Below are 25,589 nucleotides of genomic sequence, written 5' to 3'. Positions count from 1 at the left end.
AAGACATGCATTTTCTTTCGGTATAACAAAAACTGACAAATTTCCTATAGAAATTTTCCTTTCACCATTTCTTTAGCTTATGCTCTACTGCCACCAAACTGTGTTTTAGGAAAGCTTTTGCTTAAAATACCATTAATTCCTTAGATTTATGGTACATCGAATTTATCCTGAGATAATAAGCCTTACAGACCAGAGATCTTCAAGGTCAAACTATATATTAGTTGTGACATAGTTTTCTTTAAGTGAGCTAGTTTGATTCATGTTAGAGTTTTGATTCATGTTTAAAGTCTCTTAAGAATTTTACTTCTTCTAGACTGAGCAGTGGCAGAGTGGGAGCATGAACTTGGGCTTAAAAGTGGCAGCAACTTTGGTCAGAATCTGGTTTATCACTTATTTGTGTAAGGGTACTGGTGAATTGTTTCAACTCTCTGAGTCTTGCCAGTCCCAGCTTTTCTTGCCAGCAAGATAGTAGTGATATCTACCGCACAGGACAACTGAGATTAAATGAACACAAAGGACATCAACCCTCTTTTCACCTAAGTCTAAACTGAACCATCCTCATTCCTTCAACGGTGGCTTATCTGAGCCACAATAACAATTCATATCCATTTACCTTGAGTGATCTACATACCCAATAATTTGCTCCCCAAATGCTTATGTAGGCCTGCCTACTTACTGTCCCTGGGCATAGCAGCCCATCTAGGTACTATTCCTTTCACAGTTTTTAGCTGGGGCACAAAAAGTGTCTCAACCTAAATAAAGGTATTTCAAAGTGCCAAACTTAAAATACCCAGTCCTTAAGCATCACTACTGTATGGCTTCCTTATTCCCCACTCTCATCATTTGTACTCATCGTTTCAAAGTAACTTATTAATATAGAAAGATAGCACATCTACACTCAATCTGACTGATATACTCTGAAATGCATACTGATGGGGGGGGTGGTGGTAAGAACAAACAACACACACCCTTTTATAATTTACTGTTCACTTAAGTGAAATAGGAGTAAGACATATTATAAAAAAACACAAACACACAAAACAACTTCATATATATCTGTATCAGGACCATGTCAGGGTTCAGTGAAGATTAAGTAGCTAAGATACTCTGTACTTAATATTTGTACTCTGGCTTATTTAGAAATAAGAGGAAACTACATTTTGGGTTTAGTGTCAAGCCATAAGGTTCCAGATTTTGTTACAAATTCTTGTAAAACTGCTATTCACTACATATGAATGATAAGAGAAAAAGAAACCTTCTTCCCTAGAAGGCTTAATTCTCAACTTATTTTGAATATGAAAAAGATATCTCTTGGGTAGGACCACGGAAAGAGTCATACTATTCATCTTTCTAATTTGACAAGTCTTCCCTGTGGGAAGAAGAAAACTTATCTATAAATTCCTACCTATCACTACACCCAATAGAGTGACAATGTGGAATGGAGACCAAAGTGGACCTTCAGTATTACTGACAGTCAGTTGAACTTAACCTTTTGCAGGGGTTGGCATGGAAAGAAAATAAGCTACGGAAGCTTGCCAAAAAAACAACTCTGTGTACCTTGGGCCATCAACTGTCCTTAAATTTCAGGAACCTGCATTAAACAAACAAAAAATAACCCTTCTCCCTCCCCAAAGAAACCTTCCTATATCATGTACTTATGCAAAGCACAGGCAACCATATCAAAATTTACTCTGGTCCTAGCTGAGGTTCAGCAGCACTGGCTTTGGGCAGTTATTAAATGAATATACTGTTTTAAGTCCCCTTTTCTCTTCTTTTTTCTCCATGGCATCAAGGTCATTCTTCTCCTGCTACTGAAATAGCTATAAATGTGCTGACTATACTTTATATGAAGGCAAAGTTAATAAAATAACTAGTAAATCTATTAATAACTGGTCACACACACACACACACACAAAAGTTAAAGAAAAACTAAGTACTTGTTATAAATCCCAAAAGGACATTTGGTAAATTTCAATTTTCACTTTCAATCTAAAGAAAAAAAACTCAATAAATTAAAAAAACTCAATAAATTAAAAATAACAAGGTATGTTCATACTGTGGTGAAAACTACTTATCTCAAATAAATGGTTAAAATCACACTTAGGAGTGAATAAAACTCTGGAGGCACCCCTGTCAAATAGGGAGACAGACCCATAAAGAATGAGACAAGGATTCCTGATGGCACTACTTTCTAACACTGTTCTTTAATTCTTAGCCCAGTTATTCTCAAATAGGAAGAGGTGGTGGTGGGAGATCCAATACAATAAAACAGTGAAAAGACACCAAAAAAATTCTTTCCTAAGAGACACAAGAGACTTAGAGATATACCATGCTAATGGTTGAGAACACTCAATGTTATATTGCAGAATGTAAATTTTTCCAGAACAAGTATTTTGAAACACAAATAGATTGGTCAACTAATTGGGGAAAGTTAGTTCTGTATAATGCACATAAAACACTTAAATACATCAATAAAACATAACAAACAGATAGGAATTCACAATCCATAAAACGTTCATTCACTCTATTAATCAAATACAAATTAAAATGAGACAGTTTTTTTTTTTTTATCAAATTGGTAAATGCGCAGAAATAAATACTCAATTCAAGGAAATAGGTACTCATAATCTTTGACTCAGCAGTTCTACTTCTAAGAGCATCAAAGCTATAACCAAAATATTTGTATGAAAAAAATGTTCATCACAGTGTCATAAATAAGGGCACCAAAATGAAAATAATATACACCAGCAGCAGGTTGGTTTAATAAATTTCAAATGCTCATGTATAATGAAATACCATGCAGCCATAAAAAAATTATATTTTCACGACACAGGAAAATATTCATGATAATGGGTATTAAGTTTTAAAACATAACAAACCAATGTATTTTGTGTATATATACATTCACAAGAAGGAAAAGGACTACAAAGAAATACACACTGAGAGGAAATACATCAAATCGTTTTCAGTGAAAATGTCTTGAGTATTGAGATCACATAGAGGATTTACTTTCTTCTGTATGCTTTTATATTATTTTTCAAATTTCCTCAAGTAGAAATATATTGCTTTTATATTCAGGAAATAAAAAACGTTATCTCAAAGAGATAGTCTAAATTTTAAATTTCTAGTCTGAATTCTCCAGGGGCTATAAACCCAGAATACAGTTTTAATTAGAGTGACATTTTTAATGAGAACAATAATGTACATAACTGTGAAAAGCATCTGAAATAAATTTTTACTATAATAACCCCATTCTTATATGAAGCACTACAGAATTAGCAACCAATGAGGTAAGGAATAAAATATGGTTCATAATAAAGTAAACATACAGGGGTAGAAAGGAGTAGGTACAAAAAGATCAATGGAAAGGGTCAAAGCTTATCATCCCCAAGAGATTTCTCTTGGACTTAGCTTTTATTCTTAGCTTTGACAGGCGCAAATTTCACACAGTTTACTATACAGTAACTTTATGTTTTGTTCTGTAGGCTCTTTTTTATGTATTTATATACACATGTATATACATGTGCATGTATGTGTTTATACAAACAATTTGAATAGCCTTTTAAGTGATCTTTACTATCAAGATGAATAAACTTAACCAGGACTTCAGGAATTTGAATACAAGAGTACACATTTGAAGAAACTGACCTGACAACAATGCATGTAGTTATTATTAGCTATATTTGGAAAATGGCCCTTACATTATTTTAGTGCTAAATAGATGCTGGACTACAGCAAGCAACAAGCAGATGTTTAGCGTATTACTTAAATTTAACTTTGGAATAATTTTTTTTAAGAAGCAAATCAACATATCTAAATTAATTATAGCTATTTACTTAAAATGAATCCATTTTATAAAAATTAAACTTACCAAATCAAAAGAAAATTCACAAGAGCCTAACACACCAAACTTAAGGAACATTCAGGATAGAGTACAACCCCCAAATTATTGTTTTTATTAATCATACCATTTTCTGACAGGCCACAACCAAATATAACCCAAAATGTGAAGATCACCATTATCAGAATGAGACTCAGTACCTAAGACTGTAAGTTTATTTAAACATTGACATAGCACAGGTCTACACAAAAATAAGCCGCTTTCTATGATGAAAAAGATTCTGAATCCTCCCCATTTAGAGAACTTTAGTGATTGCTGCAACTAGAAAACCACAAATATGTGTGTCTCCAACATACAATGCTTCAGATTAACTCCCCACTCTTCCTTTTCCAGTATTTCCCCCACATTATATCAGGAGGGAAACCTTAATTAGGTAAATAAGAGCCTTTCAGTAACCAACATCCCTTAATTTCCTTTTTTGCAAGGAGGGCGTTCTCAGGGTCCAGGGCAGTCTGCAAATCAACGCAAAGGGTAGCCATCAAGAGGCTCATTGATGTGTTACCAGGGAGCAGCAGGCAGCAAATATTCAAACCCAGAAACTGTGACTCAACATTTCCTATTTGGTGCGACAACTGTGCACAAATGATACACACTGTCAAGAAGGATTCTGCCTGAAGAAGATGTAGAATGAAAGGAGAAGATCGACAGACATGAAGGGAAGGTGTCTGATCATACTAATATCGGTACTTACGTATCATACCTCTGCAGTGGCGTCACTTTGTTCTTATTCTTATCAACTGAACCCGTGGACAGTTGAAGAAAATTGGGGTTTAATTTATACAATTCTTGAAGTAGTTTCTGTTCATATTCTTGGTGTTTACCCGCCTAATGAAAGAAGAAATAAAAACTGCAGTGGGGCTCACAAAATGGCTGCTAAAAATTAATAACTTACTTTCCAAATTATTAAAGAAATCGTAAATAAAACATGTAAAAGTTTTTCATGGCTTTAGAGAACCTTGTGAGGATGATGCCACAGAACCACTAGACCAATGAAAGTTCTTCCAACAAAACTATGTGATACGTATACCATTAATTAAGGCATTTCATCAACTGCTTTATTGTGCAAAAAAGCTTATTAATAGTCAACTTTTTTGCTACCTCAAAAAACTAGAGTCCCTTTTAAACCTATTTCCCCATCTTTCATCTATGAATGAAGTCTTCTAACAGGCCGTTACAGAACTTTCCGAAGATCACCAAAAGTAATTAATCTAACTTTTTAAAAGAGACTAAAAACTATACAGAGGTCTGGGTGGCTCAGCTGGTTCAGCATCTGACACTTGAATGCAGCTCAGGTCATGATCTCACAGTTCGAATTCAAGCCTTGCGTCAGGCTCTGAGCTGAGAGCACGGAGCCCTGCTCGTTATTATATCTCTCCCTCTCCCTCTCTCTGCCCCTCCCCCACTTAAGCTCTCACTCTCTCCCTCTCAAAAAAAAAAAAAAAAAAATTAACATTTAAAAACAACAAAAAATCCAAAAACAAAAAAAAACCCAAAATAATCAGACTAACACTGTGAATAATACACAGATGAAAAGTCTTATTACATTTTTCATTATCTTGACACTAAGTACAAATTCCATTAATTTGTTTTTACATAAAAATTAATATATTTTAAATTCCAGACTAGTTTGCAGTTTTATAAATAAAATTTCACTGGAACAGTCATGCTCATTTATTTACTTGCTGTCTATGGTTGCTTTCTGCTATAACAGAAGAATTGACTATTTGCTACAGAGACCATTTGGCCCAGAAAGCCTAAAATATTTACTGACTGGCCCTTTACAGAAAAAGTCTGCAGATCACTGCTCTATACACAAAAAAGAGAAATCTGTATTTAGTGTAGTCTGTAGCAGTATATCAGAAGGCAATGTCACAAACATTATGGGAGAAATTAGGCAAAGACTATTTCTGGAAAACTAGTCCAACACAAAAATAAATCCTAATGAAATTATTCTGAATAACTTTCTACCTATTTGTATGTATATTACAACTGAAACGACATTTTTACTTACCTTCAAGGATTGTTTACTTATCTTAAAAGTGTGGTCTAACTAGATGTTATGGGAAAACCAAATCCAGAACAGGACAGATCAAAACAGAAACAAAACAATAAAAACAAGCAAGGGCAATATTATCTAATCGATGATGATTCGAGTATGACTGTATCATATATACTGCACAACTTATTCCCTATTCCTTTTTTTTTTTTTTAATGTTTAGCTATTTATTTTGAGAAAGAGAGAGTGAGAGAGAGAGAGAAAGCACATGCGTGGGGGAGGGGGCAGAGAAAGGGAGAGAGAAAATCTGAAGCAGGCACCACGCTTTCAGGACGGAGCCTAATGCGGGGCTTGATCTCACAAACCATGAGCTCATGACCTGAGCCAAAATCAAGAGTCAGACGCTCAAACAACTGAGCCACCCAGGCGCCCCACATCGTTCCCTGTTCTGAGAGGCGCTCCTGCCTGTTTCAAATGGATCTACAAATGTTTCATACAGCACTAAAGTTTGAGATATGCAGTAACAAGGAAAGAGCTGATGTTTACTGTGATATAATCTGTTCAAATTTCCTTTGTATATAGAGGAAGTGTTTTAATAAAGAAACCTCCTTTCAAATTAATTAATGTTAAACTCACATAAAGAAAAACAGATGAGTTCATCACAACAGTGAATTTTAAATTGTTAAGAAAAAATACAGTCAGATGTGGATTTTACATCTTTAAAACGTGAAAAGCCTTGACATTTTTTTCTACAATCAATACTTCAGGAGATATTCTGGCTTTTATTAGCAACTAAAAGCTGAAACTAATATTCAAATGATTCTACAGGGGTAGTCCAGAGAGACAGGTTAAATCCCATTACAAGTAAGTTCCAAGGGGCCACCTATCCATTTTCATTTATAACTCAATAATACTCAAAAAAGAGATCAAGTAGGGCTTAGAAACTCTTTAGACAGAGATTTTCATTGTAATAGTAGCATGAGTAGTGCATATTCTCTACTTGTCAAAACTAGTTTGAAGTGGTTCAACCTTAAATTTTATCCAAGAAGGTTTTATTCAAAGAAAGAAAACAAATTAAGAAGCATTTATTAGATAAGAAGTCATCTGTCCCCATTAAATATCACAGAGACCTTATTTTAACACTGTTTTGGGATCATCAAGAAATACTATCAAGACATACCAATGAATTGATTACAATGAGACTTAATCTGTAGTAACTCCAAGTCAAAAAAAAAAAAAAAAAAAGTATTTCATTTTATTTAACAATCTGCTCTTAAAGGCGACCCTACTAGACTTTCTCCAGCTTGACCTAGAGAATCAAAGTTGGCAATCAATGCTGCCCCCACCTCCTAAATGAGAAGGGTGTTCCTGCAAAAGTCCACAGCAACAATCTGAAGACCTCAGCTACAATAGGGAAATGCAGCATTGTGCTTTGGTATAATCCTCATTTAATATGCATGTGGTCAACATTTTTACTTGTAAAGGCCTGTTTATACTACAAATTGAAAGGAGACTAGAGGACAGAAAATATAAAAAAGAACATGGGATAATAAACCTTCAACTCATGACACTGATTCAATGTACACTTTCATGGGGAGAATCATTTTATAAAAATGTTACCTTATCAGCAACATTCGATAGGTTTATTATTATCTAGCATGTTCTATAGAGTGGAAATTAGCAAGGAAAAACCTCATAATTACAGTAACCCACTTAGTTTTCATTTTGCTGATATTCCCACTAAAGTAGCATTTACCAAAATGCCTTCGTTCGCCAATTAAGTTCTGAATGTACATTCCCTTCCTGGATATGTATTAGCACATTAAAGACTCTGAGAAGTCCTGTAAGAAAGAAACCTATTTATCTTCATTCACACTTAATGGACTACCAACCCATCTTTATTACAACAATAATTCTGTAGAACTGATATTCCACGGAACACTGGAAAATGCTACTTTAATAACAATTAAAAAAATAGAATTCCTAGTTTTTCCTTTTGTAATTTTAACTTATAAAGAAAAATACTCCCTTTTCCGCAAAGTTTATAATTCACATTAATTTACTACCTGCATTTCCTCTTTTGTGAAGCTGGCCGCCTCATCCCCCAATTCATGTAGATACATGCAGTCAGGCTTCGGACACTGCATATTCTTTAAGAAGTAACTGCAGTATTTTGTTGTACCTAGAGATGCCTGTAGGAGAGTTGGGGAGGGGGAAAAATGACCCAAAATGTGAATTGACACAATGAAGATTTCCATCTTTGGTGTTTTCACTTCACCTAAAATGAGGCATCGATGTAACCAAAACAATAAGTAAGGCTCTGAATACTGGAGAACTAAACTATTACTAAGCAGAATGTATTAAAAATGATGCTCATTTGGAAGAACTAAAGAACCACACCCCCCCGCCCCCCGCCCAAGTCTATGGTTTCCAGAATCTGAGTACCCAAATCTTCCCTAGGGATCAAAAGACAAGATACACAAAATCTGTTCCACGTTATGGTAACTTCTTGCAAGTAACTGTACTTGCTCATTAAGAAGGCAAATTCTTTTTTCTAGTTATGCCAGCCTTTTCCCACTTAAATAAAGCATGGCTCAGTGGGACCCCTTATTCAAACCTGAACTGTTCAATATTCAAATATTTAAGGACAACAAATCAGAACCATTTTCTGTCATAAGTATCATAGATCCTATTTTCACAAAATAAGATTATGTGTAATTACAGAAGATTTTTAAAGATTATCACCTAAAAATGAATGTGTTTATTCCTACCTGGTAAAACAAGACCCTACACATAATCTGGCAGTAAACAAATGAGCTGTCATAAATTAGTATGGATACTTAAGAAGCAATCTTCAAATACACCCCCCTCAAATATAATAGGTAAATCCTAGCCTCTCCTCTATTTACTACATTGTACCTCTTCCCCCTTAAAAAAACATCAAGAGGAACATATTACCTTAAGTGTTCTGCCATCTACTACCACATTGTTGACACACTGTATGGCTCTGAGAGCATCTTCTGACCGGATATAGGTTACATAAGCACTGGCACTTGGACCCTAAAGTGAAAACACACTGTTACCGAAGTTTCAAATTCAACAAAAACTTTAACAATTCCTTTGCACCCTGCCTAGGGAATTCTGAAGGCCTTTACTACTACTATCATTAATAATAATGACAATAATTAGAAGTAGTAGTAAGTCTGATTAAACCATATACTAGTTTATCTTAAAACAACCATACTTAATGAATTTTATCTGATTTTAAGTATACTAAAATGTATATGGATAAAATACCATCCCTGGCTTGGTATTTATATTTTTAAAGTCATTTGACAGGCTCGTCAAGGTTACAATAAGCTTTGAAAGTTAGATTTAAAAAAATAAGATCTGAAGATTTGTCAAATTATGTTCTCCCCAAAATAAAAGCAATTTGCTAGAGTATTCTATCTGCTAATACCAGCATAACAAAGATGCTCTACTAAGTTTTCAATAGTTGAAAATATTAATTAGAAACCATCACCTTATTATCGCAATGCCTGATAACAGACTCAACTCCCCCTCCCCCCCAAACGAACACTAAACTTTGTTTGACTATTTCCCTCTTATTATCAATTCACTGTTAAGTCCTGAAGAGTCAAATGAGCATGAGAAATTCCCCCACCCCACCAACAGAGGTCACTACACTGCTTAAATCCTTGACCCTCAGGCTTTGTAATTAAAGCTGAATTTTCCTTCTGAACAGCCCAGGTCAAGCCCAGACCATAGGGAGGAAAGGCAAAAATCCCTATAATGAGTTACCTGTGAGCCTGCATATGATGTGCTATTATTGATGACAACTTTATGTATTTTACCAAACTTCCCAAAATATTCTGGTCGTTTTAAAACCTATAAAAGAAGAAGAAATAAGGTATAATGTGTCCCCATTTTCATCAGTGTTACCCTTATAATGGGGACATAACCATCCCTCTTCAGTGAAAGGAAAATAGTTTTTAAAGTTTTCTAATAAATGTGACTACTTCCTAATTTACAATTTGTGTGGTTAACCTATAGGATATTATCAACAGAGTGTAAAAGCTATTTTTTATTGACCCACTATATGGAAACTGAGACTCACTAAATTTGGTATTACCCACCATGTTCTAGTATCTGCACCAATAATCAGTGAAATCTTACCTTCACAGTATTCTTAAACACCAAAACAATCAAACATCTTAACCACATTTTCATTAACAGATGATCCTTATAAAAAAGTAATTCTCAAAACAATGACCAAATAATTATGTATTAAACACAGACAGAAACTCAAGAACAGACATATAAGTAGAGACAGCTTTACTCATAAATCTATTGTATATAATATTTGATACGTTAAAGTTACAAATTGCAAATACGGTAACAATGTTCCTCCACCTTCTAAGCTTAATGATGTATCACTGTATGTGTGTACGTATTCTCTTTGTGTTGATTTTGCGGTTTCTTGATTATCTCCTCTGTGTGTGTGCGTTTTTTTCCCTACTCTTTGCCTAGTAAACAACATATATGGGGTGATGGAAACAAATTTATTCATTTCTCTATTACCCAGTTACTTCTTTGTAGTTATTCCCCCTTATACCTGTGCCACCTCCTTTACTCCTTTCATTTTACTTTACTTACAGACTTACTTGACCTGTGTTAATTTGACCAATATGTAACCTGATATAAAACTTCTCCCATAATTTCCAACTACTTTAAAATTAAATTTGGTTCTTCTCTTAGAATTTATCTATAGACCTACTGTTCTTACACCCTCTACAAACGGCAAGCTCTCTCTCAAGGAAGTTTTCTGTGTGTACCTGTCCAAGTATGTGCCAAGTATTCTTTCCAAACACTCTTAATTTGGTAACATTCTCACATACTTACAACTCAGCTAATGTGTTCTGTATGATAGAATCAAGACTTTGTGAAATAGTGTATGGCTGAGGTATCATAAATTCCTAACAGTTTTCAACTTAATTAACAATTATTTTTTACCACATTTTACTTTAGGTTCTTACAAGTATAGGGCTGTTATGTTTTCTATAGCCAATTTTAATGGATTATGAGATGATACTTTTGGTTTTCGATCTTTTTTCCACCAAATCCCCTAACATATGAAACTATTAAGTGGTGAAGGCAATGGCCCTGAGGCTTTACACGGCAAAGTCCCAGGGCTGAGGAGCAGGGGGAAGAGTTTATTTTGAAAAGCTTCCTGGCTGGTGGAGCGTAGAACTGTATTCACTATTCCAGCTGGATGGATACCAACTCAGCGAAAGGCTCCACAGCCAACATACCTGCTTCAAAGGTTCAGGCTGGTCAGTTTATGCTACATCAGCATCTCAAATCACATCTGAGTTTATGGTAGTAGCTCTCAATGAAGGCAGCATTCAAGAGAGCATTTGAAAATCCGTGGGAGCTTTTCTTGGGGGAGGTTGTCAAAATGAATGGGAGGCAATACTTATGTTCAGTGCATGAGAACCAGGAATGGCTTACCAGGCTTGGGCTAGCCCTGCAAAATGAAGAACTGTCCTGCACAATTGCTGAATGTCCTATAAGACATTAATGTAGCTGAGAAGCCTAGGTATAATTAAGTGAACCCAGAAACAAACTCCACATTATACATAAACTCAAAGTAGTTCCCTACAATTTTGACATATGTTGAATTTACAGGAAAGCAAATAATATGTAATTCAGGGAAGACTACAAGCGCTTTATTCAGAATTATACTAAGAGTTGTTTCGGAAAAATCACATCATTGGCATTTCATGGTACCTGAGTTGCCAATACAGATACCTGTAACAATCTGCATTGTGGGTGTCACATTCACAGTGATTCTACAAAAAATGTAAGTATTCCACTATTTTATTGTATACTTAACAATAGTATGTCCCAAACCTGAATATGCATATAAATCATCCAAGGATCTGGTAAAATTGTGTATTTGGATTCAGTAGCTCTGGGGCAGGGCCCGAGTTTACATAATAAGCACCCAGGTGATACTAATGCTACCAGCCCAGAAGCTGCACCTTGAACAGCAAGGTCCTAGAGTAGGGGTACCCAAGCTTTACATGTAGAAATAGTATTGTATAATTATTTTCCTCTTAATACTTTTATTTCTTTACTTCATGAAAGTCAAGGAGTGTTATAAAATATTTTTTAAAAAATGGTTACTGGTTCGGATAAGAAAACCACTGGCTTATGGAAATAGTTTCTGGCCAATATTTGGCTACAAGACCTTCAATACAACATAAGATTTCTGTATAACTACACTGACATGTCACATTGGAGCCAGAATGATTATTTCCAAAGCACAGATCTAGCCATGTCACTCTGTTCTTAAGAACATTCAACAGGTTTCCACAGCCTTTAGGATAAAGTGCAAACTCCTTGGCGTGGTTAAAAACCCCTCATAATCTGTTACTACTTACCTCGCCAGCCTCATCTCTCACCACTGCACTCTAATCTTCCAGCCAAACAAATCACTTGCAGACTGAGATCTTTCTCATCCAGAAGCATTTGTATAGTTCCTGTGCCTGAAGCACTTTACCCCAAAGACAGCAGAAGAGTACATACCTCACCAGCAAGATCGGGTGCTCTCTCTTGTGCCTCCATAGCCCTCAGTACTACTCATATTACAGTAACTGTTAGCTTGAAAATAAGCAGGAACCACGTCTGTATTGGTGTATACTCAGTGTCTTATACACTGCCCAGCGCATGGTACCCCATAAATGCTTATTGAAAACGGAACAATTTTAACACTGAACAAAAAGAATTACATGGATAAAGAACACCGATGGGCCTCAGAGTATTAGCAAATGGCCCTATGGCTGATAAGAAATGGCTTGCCCAGGCAAGGGAAATTTAAATAATTTAAACTTTCTATATTAAGTTAAATATTCTAGATTCTGTCTAAACATACAACTAGCAAAACAGTATTCTAGTGAATAAAAAGTATGGGGAATAGGCAGAATACCCTACATATCACATTATCCGTCTATTCAATGTCATATATTTACTTCACAGTGAGCCAGCTTTAATACTAATATAGAATATAAAAGGCTACACGACAGGGGCGCCTGGGTGGCTCAGTCAAGTGTTCGACTTCGGCTCAGGTCATGATCTCATGGTTTGTGGGTTCGAGCCCCGCATCGGGCTCTGTGTTGACAGCTCGGAGCCCAGAGCCTGCGTCAGATTTTGTGTGTGTGTGTGTGCGTGTGTGTCTGTTCCTCTTCCCCCACTTGCTCTCTGTCTCTCTCAAAAATAAATAAACATTAAAAAAAAAAAAAAGACTACATGACAGAATTATAAATGCCCAATGGCATGCCAAATGTTTAAAAATGTCTTCCTCTAGGGGCGCCTGGTGGCTCAGGTGGTTAAGTGTCCGACTTCGGCTCAGGTCAGGATCTCATGACTCGTGAGCTCGAGCCCCGCATCGGGCCCTGTGCTGACAGCTAAGGGCCTGAAGCCTGCTTCAGACTCTGTCTCCCTCTCTCTCTGCCCCTCTCCTGCTCTCACTCTGTCTCTTTCTCAGAAATAAACATTAAAAAAATTTTTTTTAATAATAAATAAACTGTCTCCCTGTATATTCTTTGGGAACACAGTCAAGTTTTCATGGACACTACAGAGAAAATCAAAACCTCGGTAAACAGACAGAAGGATGAATGACCAGAGAAATGGATGGACAACAGACCAATGATCAGTGTAAAACACTAGAATAGGACCTTTAAGACCAGGGGATTAGAAGTGGGGGCGGGTGGGGGTGGGGGTGGGGGGTGGGTCCTAGTCCCGGCTCTGCTATGAAACAGCTGTGTGATCTTAGGCAAGTCACTTAACTTCTCTATGCCTCAACTTCTCATTTGTAAAATAACATGGTTCTGTCTTTAAAGTCTTTTAGTTCCTCAAACAAGCTACTCTCTCAGGCCACCACATACCTGGGACACACACTTGTCCTTATCTGCGGCCTAGGGAATCCCTAGTAATTCTTAATTATCCTTCCCTCAGGAAGGCTTTTTGTGGATATCTATAGTAGCCAAGTCCCCTATTGTTACATGTTCCCCCAAAACTCTGTACTTCTCTGTTTATAAATGCTTAGCACAGTTAAAAGTACTTAAATTCTGTCTTCCCAACAGTTATTAATTACGAGTAGAGACTGGGGTGCCTGGATGGCTCAGTTGGTTGAGCATCTGACTTCAGCTCAGGTCATGATCTCACAGCTCGTGAGTTCAAGCCCCACATCGGGCTCTGTGCTGACAGCTCAGAGCCTGGAGCCTGCTTCGGATTCTGTGACTCCCTCCCTCTCTCTGCCCCTCCCCTGCTCATGCTCTGTCTCTCTGTCTCTCAAAAAATAAATAAATGTTAAGAAAAAAAAAAGGAGTAGAGACTGTGTCTGGCTTGCTGAACTACTTTATCTACAACATCAAAGTATCTAAAACAGGGTAAAAATTCAGAAGTTAATTTAGAAAATGAACGAATTAGGTTCCAGCAAATCCAAAATTTTAGCATTTAGAAGATAATTACCTCTGATCACTACCTCTAACTATATACCATAACTTCTAAAATAGTTTTTTTTTTTCTATTTATCAATAAGTGAATACATTTGACAATCAATTGTGGTATTAAGTTTTTTGAGGCAAAAAATTATTTTCAAAATAATCTTGAATTTTTCCTAAACTCTCCTGTTAATCAGAATCCAGTCAAATACAGGGTGCCTGGGTGGCTCAGTTGGTTAAGCATGCAACTTTGGCTCAGGTCATGATCTTGCGGTTTGTGAGTTTAAGCCCCGTGTCAGGCTCTGTGCTGACAGCTCAGAGCCTGGAGCCTGCTTTGGAGTCTGTGTGTCCCTCTCTCTCTCTGCCCCTTCCTTACTTGTGCTGTCTCTCTCTCTCAGAAATAAATAAACATTTAAAAAAAATTAAATTAAAAAAAAAAATTCAGTCACACACCAAATTGTTCATCATCCAAAAATAATAGGGAGCTCCTTTAACCTGAAAGTTACCACTAGCAATTTGAAACTTCAAGTTTTCTAATAAAGCTGACTTTAAGTTTTCCAAACGGAAAAGATTATACACACAAATTAAGAGGATGTGTTAAGATATTATTGTTTAGAAATGGTAGGATTGAGTAAATAAAACAGTGGTCTCTGGTCTTCCTAGGGTTTCAAGTGAAATAAATGAGAGAAACCAATGTTTAAAAAAATTCAGGGTCTTCTCACCAAGAACACTGATTTCAAAAGTATAAAACCAGTACAGTGATTTTTTTTTTTTAAGGCACATTTAGATTCATGATAAGGTGTCCTCTCTCACTAGTCACCACCTAGATTAATTTCTTTCTGTGTAACAGTTCTTCAGATTAACGTTACTGGAGTTATGTTTTGAAGTGGAAATAAGAAATCTCTGTAAGTAAATAGAAACAAATCACAGAATACAAAGAGGAGGCAGAAAACCTATAATCCAAACAGCAGACTGAGACTATGGCTTAATTTTAGCCAGCTTTCAGGCATTGCTCCCTATGTGCCTCCAGTACTATAGGTGACAGGACCCAGGATGTATTAATACAGTCAAGTACATGCATATCCAAGATTTGTCAAATCAAAATAAAAGCTCCATTCATTTACTGGAATACCAGTTTCAGAAAGCACAAGTAGACTCTAATCAGTAAGATCAGTAGGAGTAAACAGAGACAGATAAAGTAAAAAACTTGCAGAGGCAAGAAGGGCCCTTTTTTTCTAGTTGGAAAAAAGACAAGAGTTGAAAGGCGAAGACAGAAGGACTGGTGCAAAGTTGGAGTGGTGTTCAAGAAAATGGTCACAAGTGAAGTGGGATTCTGCCTGCCTGAGGAATTAAAAAGAAAAAAGAAAGAACTGGCTGTTGAGGTTGAGTCGCAGACCTGAAATGAGCTCTCATCCTTAAGAGCCATTGCTGAAAAGTCCTTTCCTGTGGAATTCTAGACCAACCCCACTGGCTTTGCAAAGAACCTGGTCTCCTGAAGGACTCATGCAACCCACTAATGCCAGCATCCCTGGACTTAGGTCCAAGTAATTCTGGAGTTGCCTCTATGTTTATTGCCAATGAGAAAAGCCTTCTTGGTAAGGTCTCTCTGACTTTCTCTTCTACTGATCTCGAAGCCCTTCACAACCTCAATTACACAGTAAACTTAATGTTTACACTCGTTAAATTTCATTCTTCTTGGGCCATTAGCCCACTTAGCCAAGTGTGAAGATTCCCACCTCCCTAAGCATATTCATTATAACCTTCCCTCTTAATGGGTACCATGAGGAATATTACTCCAAATTCTTCTCGAGGGGTACCTTTGGCAGAGCCCCCAAATCCAACTCTCTCCTACTCAAGTAAACACTCTGGCTGTCAATCAGCTTCTATCTGCCCTCCCATCAATCTAGTCAGCACCTCCTAATACATCAGAAATGAAAACTTAGCAGATATACTTCCAAGGGTATCAGGGAAAGTTATGAGCTCAGTGTTACTCTTACAGCACTGGTGGTGAAAGGAGAAAAAAGAGGTAATAAACAGAGGGGGTAATAAGGTCTGCTCTGCCTCCAAACACACACCACAGAACCCGGTCCATTATTTTCCTTCATCAAATTCTCCCTCTCTCCCCAAACTTGGCTTGAAATGATTGAATAAAGAATGATGGTACAGCGGAGCAGTAGTTCTCTAACTCTTCTATAAGCAAGAATTACTACTTGGGCAGGATTAAAAAAATACAGCTCTCTAGTGGGTTCACGTAGCTGCATGCCCAGGACGATCCTTACACAGCTACAGAAAAGAGGACAGAAACAGAGCAGTCATGTCACATGCTAGCCATACAGCAGTATAAAACAATTATCCAACTTTCACAGATTATTAGCACTAAAGGAGATTTTAGAGATTTAGCTCAACCACCTCGTTTTACAACTAAAGAAAAGGAGGCCAAGAAAGATAAAGACACTTGCCTAAGATCACAACTGGCCATTGGTTGCTTAGAGAGAATTAAAAAATCATTTCCCATTCTCTCCTAAGTTTTAATAATTTCAGGGAAATCCTGGAAATAGGCAAGGTCAGCTGTTATTTCCAAATAAGATAAGCAAAAAAGAAAAAAATGTCAAGTTGAGAAAGAAAACACAAGAGGGCTTACCTCAGGGTCTGCTAGGCGCTGAGACAGACCTACAACAAAGACGAGGTTTTTTTGTACAACACGTACACTAGCCAAATGTTTGCGATTTTCTGATATTTTCTGTTTTCTCTCATTCTGTTTCTGTTTTTTCTCATTCTTTATCCTCTGCAATTCTTCCTGGGAGAGTGGTTTATAAACTGCTGGGTCTTCTGGATATGGCTTTAAGCACAAAACAAAGAAGTTAGTATTAAATATGGAAAGACGTAAGGTATATACATAAACAATGATCAAATTCTGGATGATGGGTATGTGGTTATTTGTTACATCTCCCTTTTTCTCAGTCTTTTTTTTTTTTTTTTAAGTTTATTTATTTATTTTGAGAGAGCGAGAGAAAGAAAGAAAGTGCAAACAGGGAAGGGACAGAGAGAGGGAGAGACAGAATCCCAAGCAGACTCTTCGCTGTCAGATGTGGGGGTTGGACTCATAAGATGTGAGATCATGACCTCAGCCGAGATCAAGAATAGGATGCTTAACGGACTGAGCCATGCAGGGGCCCCTCTCAATCTTTCAATTGCTTCAAGTATTATTTATTTAATAAATTTAAAATTATACAAGTTTTTAAAAAATATTTATCTTTTTAGAGCTTAGCACAGACTATTTTTAGCACTAAACTTAAAATACTCCAGAATTACAAAGGTTCTACAATTTAAAAAAATACAACGGTGGTATTCCGTATAGTGTCCAGCAGAGTTGACAGGAAAAATCAAACATCTAAGGTGCTGTGGAAGAGGCAAAGAGTAGAAGTTACCTCATGTAAACTTGGCTTTATATACTATTTTCAATAAGCACTTAATGAAAACCTACTATGTGTTAGAAGATTAACGAAGTGCTTATTCTTCAATTCATTCTTAGAGGAAGATAAACGGGCAAATAAACAACAATCTGTAGGTTCTCTGGTTCAGGAGTTTGACTTTAGTTTCAACACTTAATAGCCATGTGGACTTAAGCAAGTCAATTAAATTCTATGCCTCAGTATCCTCACAAGCTGAAAATAATCTTAAAGGTGGGGGTAAAGATAAAATAAAGCAATTATTGGGGTGCCTGGGTGACTCAGTCAGTTAAGCGTCTGACTTAGCTCAGGTCACAATCTCTGAGCTCGTGAGTTTGAACCCCGCGCGTCAGGCTCTGCACTGACAGCTCACTCTGGAGCCTGCTTCTGATTCTGTGTCTCCCTCTTGCTGTCACTCCCTGTTTGTGCTCCGTCTCTCTGTCTCAAAAATAAATAAACATGAAAAAAAATTCACAAAAAAATAAAGCAATTATTATCATGACTGGCACATAGTAATCCCTCAATAAATAGTAGCAATTCCAATGTTGTAATTTTTTCCTTTTTTGTCATTATAATATTGTTTTCATTGCTACTGTTAATGCCAAAGCTAACGGTTGTCTGAATAAGAGCTGTGGACTCACACTGCCTGGCTTTGAATTGGCTCCTCTTTACCATCTGAGAGACCTTGGCTAATTTATGTGACCTGCCTGCCTCAGTCATCCTTTCTGTAAAATAGGAATCACAGGACTTTATTAAGAGGGTTTCTGTAAGAGTTACAAAAGGAAATACATTAAAGTGATTAAGACTGTGTCCTATACATAAGCATTCAATAAATCGGTTATTATTACTACTAATAAAAAATAGTTAATAAATAGAAGACAGGACACATTAAATACAATCATATCTAAATGTGGATACCCAGAGATCCCAGAAATAGGAAATTGTGCCTATCAGAATACAGGAGTGGGGGCTAACAGAAATGATGACCTCCAGGAAAAAAGTAGGAACAAGGTACAGTGGAGAGAGTATCCAAAAGCTTGAAACCCTGCTATGCTTATAACATAAAGGTACTTTTCATCTTTTCCTATGTAAGTAAAACACAAAAACAAATAAAACCCCTCAAATTTGTGAACACACTCAGATTAATGCTGAAGGCAATTGAGAAAGTGAGACTTTTCTTTACGTTCCTCGGCTTCTACTGGTAATATCGTAAGGTCTCCAAAAACCCTGTTCTTCAATCTTCAGACATTCTTAGTGGTCCTGCAGGATCTAAGCACCCATACCATTTGATTCCCACATTTAAAAATCTGAATCTTCCAGCTAATTGGTCCTATGTGACATACTCTAACTTCCTTGCGAGTGGGAGGCAAATAAAACAGCTGACTTGGTAATCCATGACCCGAAGTCTGTCTCTAGGATGAAATATAAAGCTCGTAGTGCACATTTTAGGAGCTCAATAAATATTTGCCAAACGAACACCAAGCTACTCTCTAAAACTGAAAAGTTAGCAATGCTAATTTTCCTTTTTAAAAAGTCTTAACTTTTCTAGAGGTTTCACAAAATGTAGGAGAAGCATGCATCCCGTGAGCGCTGCTCCACCACACACACACCACCGTAAATACCTCCTCAGCAAACCCAGGGACAGGAAACTTAACAAGCTGGTACAAAGAGTGGAGGAAGAGAGGTGGACTAACAATGAGACAGAGACACATAATCTGAATAACTGCAGAGAGTGTGACCTACAAAGCGAGCAACGATAGTACTGAAAATGATCATAAAGAAAAACACATCTGGTCTACTTTTTGACTGAAACACATACACTAAACTTAATTTTCTAGAAATATAGCATCAGATGAAAAATTATAAGCAGGGGAGCTTTCTTTTAATATATTATTATATGTTATGTATCAAAGGAGTGTGAAGTATGTCACCTATGGAAAAGCAGTTTTAATGTGTAAAACATTTTTAATAGTGTTAATTTGATGATAAACTGCCACACTATTAAGGTGGTTTATAATATAAATCACTTATTTTCTAATATAATATAATATAATATAATCACTAACATATCACTTATTTTCTTTCATCTGTGTAGTTATGGTCCCACTTCTATTTCTAATGTATCTTTATGTCTCTTCTCTTTATTTTCTGATCTCACCTGCCAAGAATTTGATTATTTTATTGGTCTTTCAGAGAACCAGCTCTTTTATTGAAATATTACTTTTTTCTATTTTACCAAATTCTGCTGAATCCCTGCGCTTCCACTATCACAATGTTTAATACTCTCTTTTGGTTTCTTAACCTGCAATAAGCTCACTCATTTTTGTTCTGTTTTCCAATAAATGTATTTACAGCTTTAACTTTGCCTCCTGCTAGAAATGATGTAAACTACCATATAAAGCTTTATTTTTTAACCAATATCTTAAAAATGATAAATGATCTGCAGTGAGAAGTCCCAAGCCAATTTCTGTATAAAAGTCAAAATCCAGAGAGGTAAGTGTAAAGTCTTTGTAACAACACATGGGGAAAGAGGGACAGCATTCAAAGCCCAGGGCCAGACCAAGATGAAGACTCTTTGGGGAGATCATCTCCATGTTAAGCTGAGACCCAGGGCTGTTAGTTTCAGGATAAGAACAAACTACAGAGAAGTCAGAACAAGATAAACAAAACAAAACAAAACAAAAGGGGGATAGAAGAAAATTAGTTGTTGAAGGAGAAGTTGTTGAAACCAATCTTAGGAAGATTTGCATCCTGGAGACTTAAGGTCTTTATACTTGGCCCCACGAAAGACCATTATGCTTGAGGCATCCCTAATGGCAATGTTCACAGTATCCAGCAGAAGCCAAATCAAAGTCTCTCTAGAGGAGGGCAAATCTACCTTGGACCCTGGAGAACCCTACAAATAATTCAATGACAACAACCAGAAAGCAGGCAGGCATAGATAATCAAGCACATAAAGAAAACAACATGAACAACCACCAGTAGAAACATTCCTCACAGACTTTAGTGGAATTACTGGATACAGATTTAAAAATAATGCTTATCTGTTTAAATAAATATATGATAAACTTGAAAGTATGTGCAGGGTATAAAAATCTATTTAAGATATATCAAGCATGAAAAAAGAACAAACATTACTTCTAGAAAGGCAAAATTTTAGAATTCAATAGACATATTTAGCAAAAGATGACCAAAAACAATTCAAACACAATATGAAAGATCAGAAGAAATAATCCATTAATGCATTAAGGAAAGAAAACAAACAAACAAACAAACAAACAAACAAAAAACGAACAAAAAGCCAGAAAGGAAATTAAGAGACATGGAAGGTAGTAAAAAAAAATCTGAAAAATATTTAATCAGAGTCCCAGAAGAAGAAAGAGAATAAAGACAATATCTGAAGAGATAACTGATTTTTTTTTTCCCCAGAACTAATGAAACTCACCAAGGTACAGATTTAAGAAGCCCTATAAACCCCAAGCAGGATAAATAAAAAGAAATACACAACTGAGTTCTTCTTTTTGGAACTGGTTAATATTTCCACTGTGGCCTAAGAGTCAATTTTTGTGTTCACTACACTTGTATTTTAAAGTTTTATACTAATTTGGAGTGCCTGGTTGGCTCAGTTGGAAGTATGTGCCTCTTGATCTCGGAGTCATGAGTTTGAGCCCCATGTTGGGTGTAGAGAAAGTAAATTAGTACTTACAAATAAATAAAGTAAAATAAAATAGGGGTGGTGCCTGGGTGGCTCAGTTGGTTAAGTGTCTGCCTTTGGCTCAGGTCACGATCTCATGGTTTGTGAGTTTGAGCTCAGCATCAGGCTGTCTGCTCTCAACACAGAGCCTGCTTCACATCCTCCGTCCTCCTACCCCCACCCCCTGCTCCTCTCCCACTTGCCCGCTCTGTCTCTCAAAATAAACTTTAAATAAATAAAGTTTTGTGCTAATTTGCACAAAGTTGGATGCATGTACAAACACACATATGCTTGCTAATTGTGTCATTCAATATTTTCCATTTCCCTTTATTTGGTCTGCTTCATCTATCAAATTCTAAAATATAGAAGTTAGAAGTCTCTCCTTTATGAATGTGGATATAGTTTCTCCTGGTATTTATATCAGCTCAATATACTTCCATGATCTACCGTTAAATAAATAAAATTCCATGACTTTAGGGACCTTATAGCAGTAAAAATAATTTCTTCTTTTTCTTTTTAAAATGTGTTTGATCTTGATTTTGATTATGACTGAGACCAGTATTATTGCACTTTCTTTCCTATGATTTCCCTAGTTTCATTGATATTTTTCTGTGTATGTTCCTAAACAGTTCTACAAGGTTTACTGGGGAAAAAAGTAATCTCTCATTTTCTTCCTTCCCCGAACCTTTTCTTCCTTCCTTCCTCTCATTTTCTTGCTTCTCCCTAGAAAAAATCCTGTTAGACTCTTAGATGATTATTTTGTCATTTACTATCACGTCATTAAATAAGATGCTTGTATGAGTGCTACTTGATCTTTTTAGTTCTAGATATTATCATATTACACAAATTGAAAGCTTTCTTTCACCCAGCCTAACCATACATTCCAACTCTACTTTCTTCTTTAACAAAGTATTTTTTTTAACTTTGTTAAATGTTTATTTATTTTTGAGAGACAGAGTGTGAGTGAGGGGCAGAAAGAGAGGGAGACACGGAATCCGAAACAGGCTCCAGGCTCTGAGCTGTCAGCACAGAGCCCAATGTGGGGCTTGAACTCGGGAATGGCAAGATCATGACCTGAGCCGAAGTCAGATGCCCAACCGGCTGAGCCACCCAGGCACCATCAATTCTACTTTCTAGCCTTCCACCCTCATTTGGGTTAGGTCAATACTCACAATTACATTATTATAAAGTTCAAATGTTATTTATATACTTCTACCTTCAGCCATGACACAGGAGATAGCAACAGACCAGGCCTACCAGCATAATCAACTAGAAAATGAGACAAAATACATGAAATAACTGTTTTCAGACATCAAACAACAGGTACTGAACAGCAAATCTGTGTCCTCTGAGAGAAAAGAAGTAACATAGATGAACACGTTGAGTGTCTGTCCCAGCTTTCTGCTCTTCTGGCACTTAGTAGACCCCTGGCTGGGCCAACAATCACACTGAGCAGACGTGACAGTGATCAAAACCTGAAGAGGCTGAGGCAACTGAAATTTATGGGGCAAAATATCACAACGAGGGAAATGGTCCAAAAAGAATTCCAGAAATCTGCATAGAGGAATCCTGTGACAGCTAGTTTCCATTGGCGGCTCTCCAATAAAGATACTCTGATAGAGTCCAGGTCAATAATGAATTTGGAGAGGAAATAAAACAGAAGTAATACCAACCACGTGTAAATGTTTTCAGAATATAGAGGACGAGGAAACATTTCCTAACTCGTTTTATGAAACCTGTATTACTGTGATACCAAATCTAAAAACAATATAAATAAAATCACATATAAATACCTCTCATGACATAGACATAAAAATCTTTCTGGAAACATAAGCAAATTAAAAACAAAAACAGTAGTATATCATTCAAATGAAGTATATCCTTGGAAGGGAAGGCTGATGCAAAAATCAATCAACCTAAAGTACCATTTCAACAGAATGAAGGAGAAAACACATGATAATCTCAAAAGAAGCATAAAAGGCATTTGACAAAATGCAACACCCACTCATAATAAAAACTCAGAAAGCAAGGAAAACGTCCTCAACTTGATAAAAGCCATCTACAAAAAACTCACAGGCAATAACATACTTAATTGTGAAATACTCAACTCCTTCCCACTAAGACTGGGAACAAAGATACCTTCTATTCTTAGCACTTTATTCCAATGTTATACTGGAAGTCTTAAGGCATCTATTTAACAAAATCAATTGTTCTATGTATGAACTGGAAAATCAAATTTTTAAAATACCACATGCCAAATCTCAACAAACATAGAATAGTTACAGGTAAATATAACAAAACATGCTATATACTACTCCATATGCTGAAAACTACAGAACATCGTTTTATAAATGTTTAAAACCTACAGAAATACAAAGATAAACCTTACTGATGAACTAGATGAGTCAACATTTTTAAGATGTCATTCTTCCTCAAATTGACTGGTTTATTCAATTCAAGCTCAATCAAAATCCCAGTAGGTTTTTTGGATAAAATGGCATACTAAATAAAAAGCTTATGTGAAAATGCTAAGGTCTTAAGATGCCCAAAATAAATTCTATAAAAAATAAGTCTGTGGGGGTGCCTGGGTGGCTCAGTCGGTTAAGCGTCTAAATTCAGCTCAGGTCATGATCTCACAGTCCATGAGTTCAAGCCCCACATCGGGCTCTGTGCTGACAGCTCGGAGCCTGGAGCCTGCTTCGGATTCTGTGTCTTGCTCTCTCTCTCTCTCTCTCTCTCTCTCTCTCTCTCTCTCTCTGACCCTCCCCTGCTCATGTTCTATTTCTCTCTGTCTCAAAAATAAAAACATTTTTAAAAAACATTAAAAAAATAAGTCTGTGGGTGGATGTGGAATGTATTCTAGAAATAAACTTACACATTTATGAGCAACTCATTTTTAAGAAAGAGTTCAAAGATATTCAACAGTGAAGGAATAGTCCTTTCTACAAACGCTGCTGTAACAATGTATCAGTAGTGGGGGGAATATCTGAATCTCTACAACATATCTGAGCCATGTAGAATACCATTACTTTTCTTTTCCTGCACAACTTTTGTTTGCTCTGATTAGATCTGTATATGTTCATTAGTAATTCAACCACCAAATGTCCTCCAAACGTTGCAATGGCCTCACAACACATTTCTCTTTTAAAACACCAAGTGTCCTCTCATTTTTATCTTTTTGTAAACCGCCGCCCCTTGCAAATTTCTGATCTGCCACATTTTGAGTTGGCTGTCCTTATATGAGGCACAGCTGCCATCTCTCCTATCATCTCAGGAATCCCATTGTAGTCTCTCTTGTGTTTGATTACCTCTTTGCTTTATCACACATACTCTCTTCATTTCTTCATGATGGTGAGGCATATTGTGCAGTAGATTCCTGAGAGAATCTCAGGAGAGAGATGCACAGAGGGTAAAAAAAAATTTTGAGATCTTTCAGGTCTGAGAATGTCTTTTCATGTACCTTCACAATTAACAGACAGATAAGGAGTTCTAAGGTGAAAATAAATTTCCTTCAGAAGTATCTTCTAGCTTCAAAACTTGCTTTTGAGAATTCTGAAATGATTCTGATTCTGGATGGTCATGTGTAACCTACTTTTTTCCTCTTTGGGAGCTGCAGACTTCTTTGTTTTCAGTTTTCTGTTATTTAAAAATAAAAAAAAGTTTGTGCCTGACACTTGATAGGCCTTTTTAATCTGAAAATATGTCCTTTGGTCCTGGGAATATTCTTCAATCATATTTTTGAAGATAACTTTCCTTCTGTATAACTGTGGTCTATTTCTAGAACACTAACTTATTTGATATTTAACCTCCTGGATAGATCCTCAAATAAAGCTATCTCTTCTCTCAAATACTCTACCTCCTTTGTCTTTTTGCACTGTTTTTTAAGAGATCTGCTCAATTTCACCTTCCAACTCTCTCATTTCTGCTATATTTTAATTACCAGTAACAATGTTTATCCTTCACTGAATTTTTTCAGACTATCTATCTTGTTCTTATTTCACGGATGCAGTATCTCCTATTATTTCTGAGATGAAAATAATAA

General features: G+C 36.4%; 1 protein-coding gene across 7 annotated transcripts in view; it reads right to left on the bottom strand.

The window, feature by feature from the left end:
* CNOT4 (CCR4-NOT transcription complex subunit 4) overlaps window positions 1-25,589 on the bottom strand; it is a 146,406-nt gene that overhangs the window by 52,518 nt on the left and 68,299 nt on the right. For 4 of the 7 annotated variants that reach the window (XM_027075538.2, XM_027075540.2, XM_027075542.2 and 1 more), the window contains 5 exons: window positions 17,046-17,243; window positions 9,699-9,785; window positions 8,856-8,957; window positions 7,964-8,089; window positions 4,593-4,726 (listed from right to left, as the gene is read on the bottom strand). In XM_027075538.2, the coding sequence (XP_026931339.1) occupies window positions 4,593-4,726; window positions 7,964-8,089; window positions 8,856-8,957; window positions 9,699-9,785; window positions 17,046-17,243 (647 nt within the window). The remainder of the gene's footprint in view (window positions 1-4,592; window positions 4,727-7,963; window positions 8,090-8,855; window positions 8,958-9,698; window positions 9,786-17,045; window positions 17,244-25,589) is intronic. The other 3 variants (XM_027075543.2, XM_027075541.2, XM_027075539.2) reach the window with 1 other exon arrangement.

Source organism: Acinonyx jubatus, chromosome A2 (assembly GCF_027475565.1).
Source record: "Acinonyx jubatus isolate Ajub_Pintada_27869175 chromosome A2, VMU_Ajub_asm_v1.0, whole genome shotgun sequence".
In the NCBI taxonomy this organism is placed as follows: domain Eukaryota; kingdom Metazoa; phylum Chordata; class Mammalia; order Carnivora; family Felidae; genus Acinonyx; species Acinonyx jubatus.
This window is presented reverse-complemented; position numbering and strand designations above follow the sequence as displayed.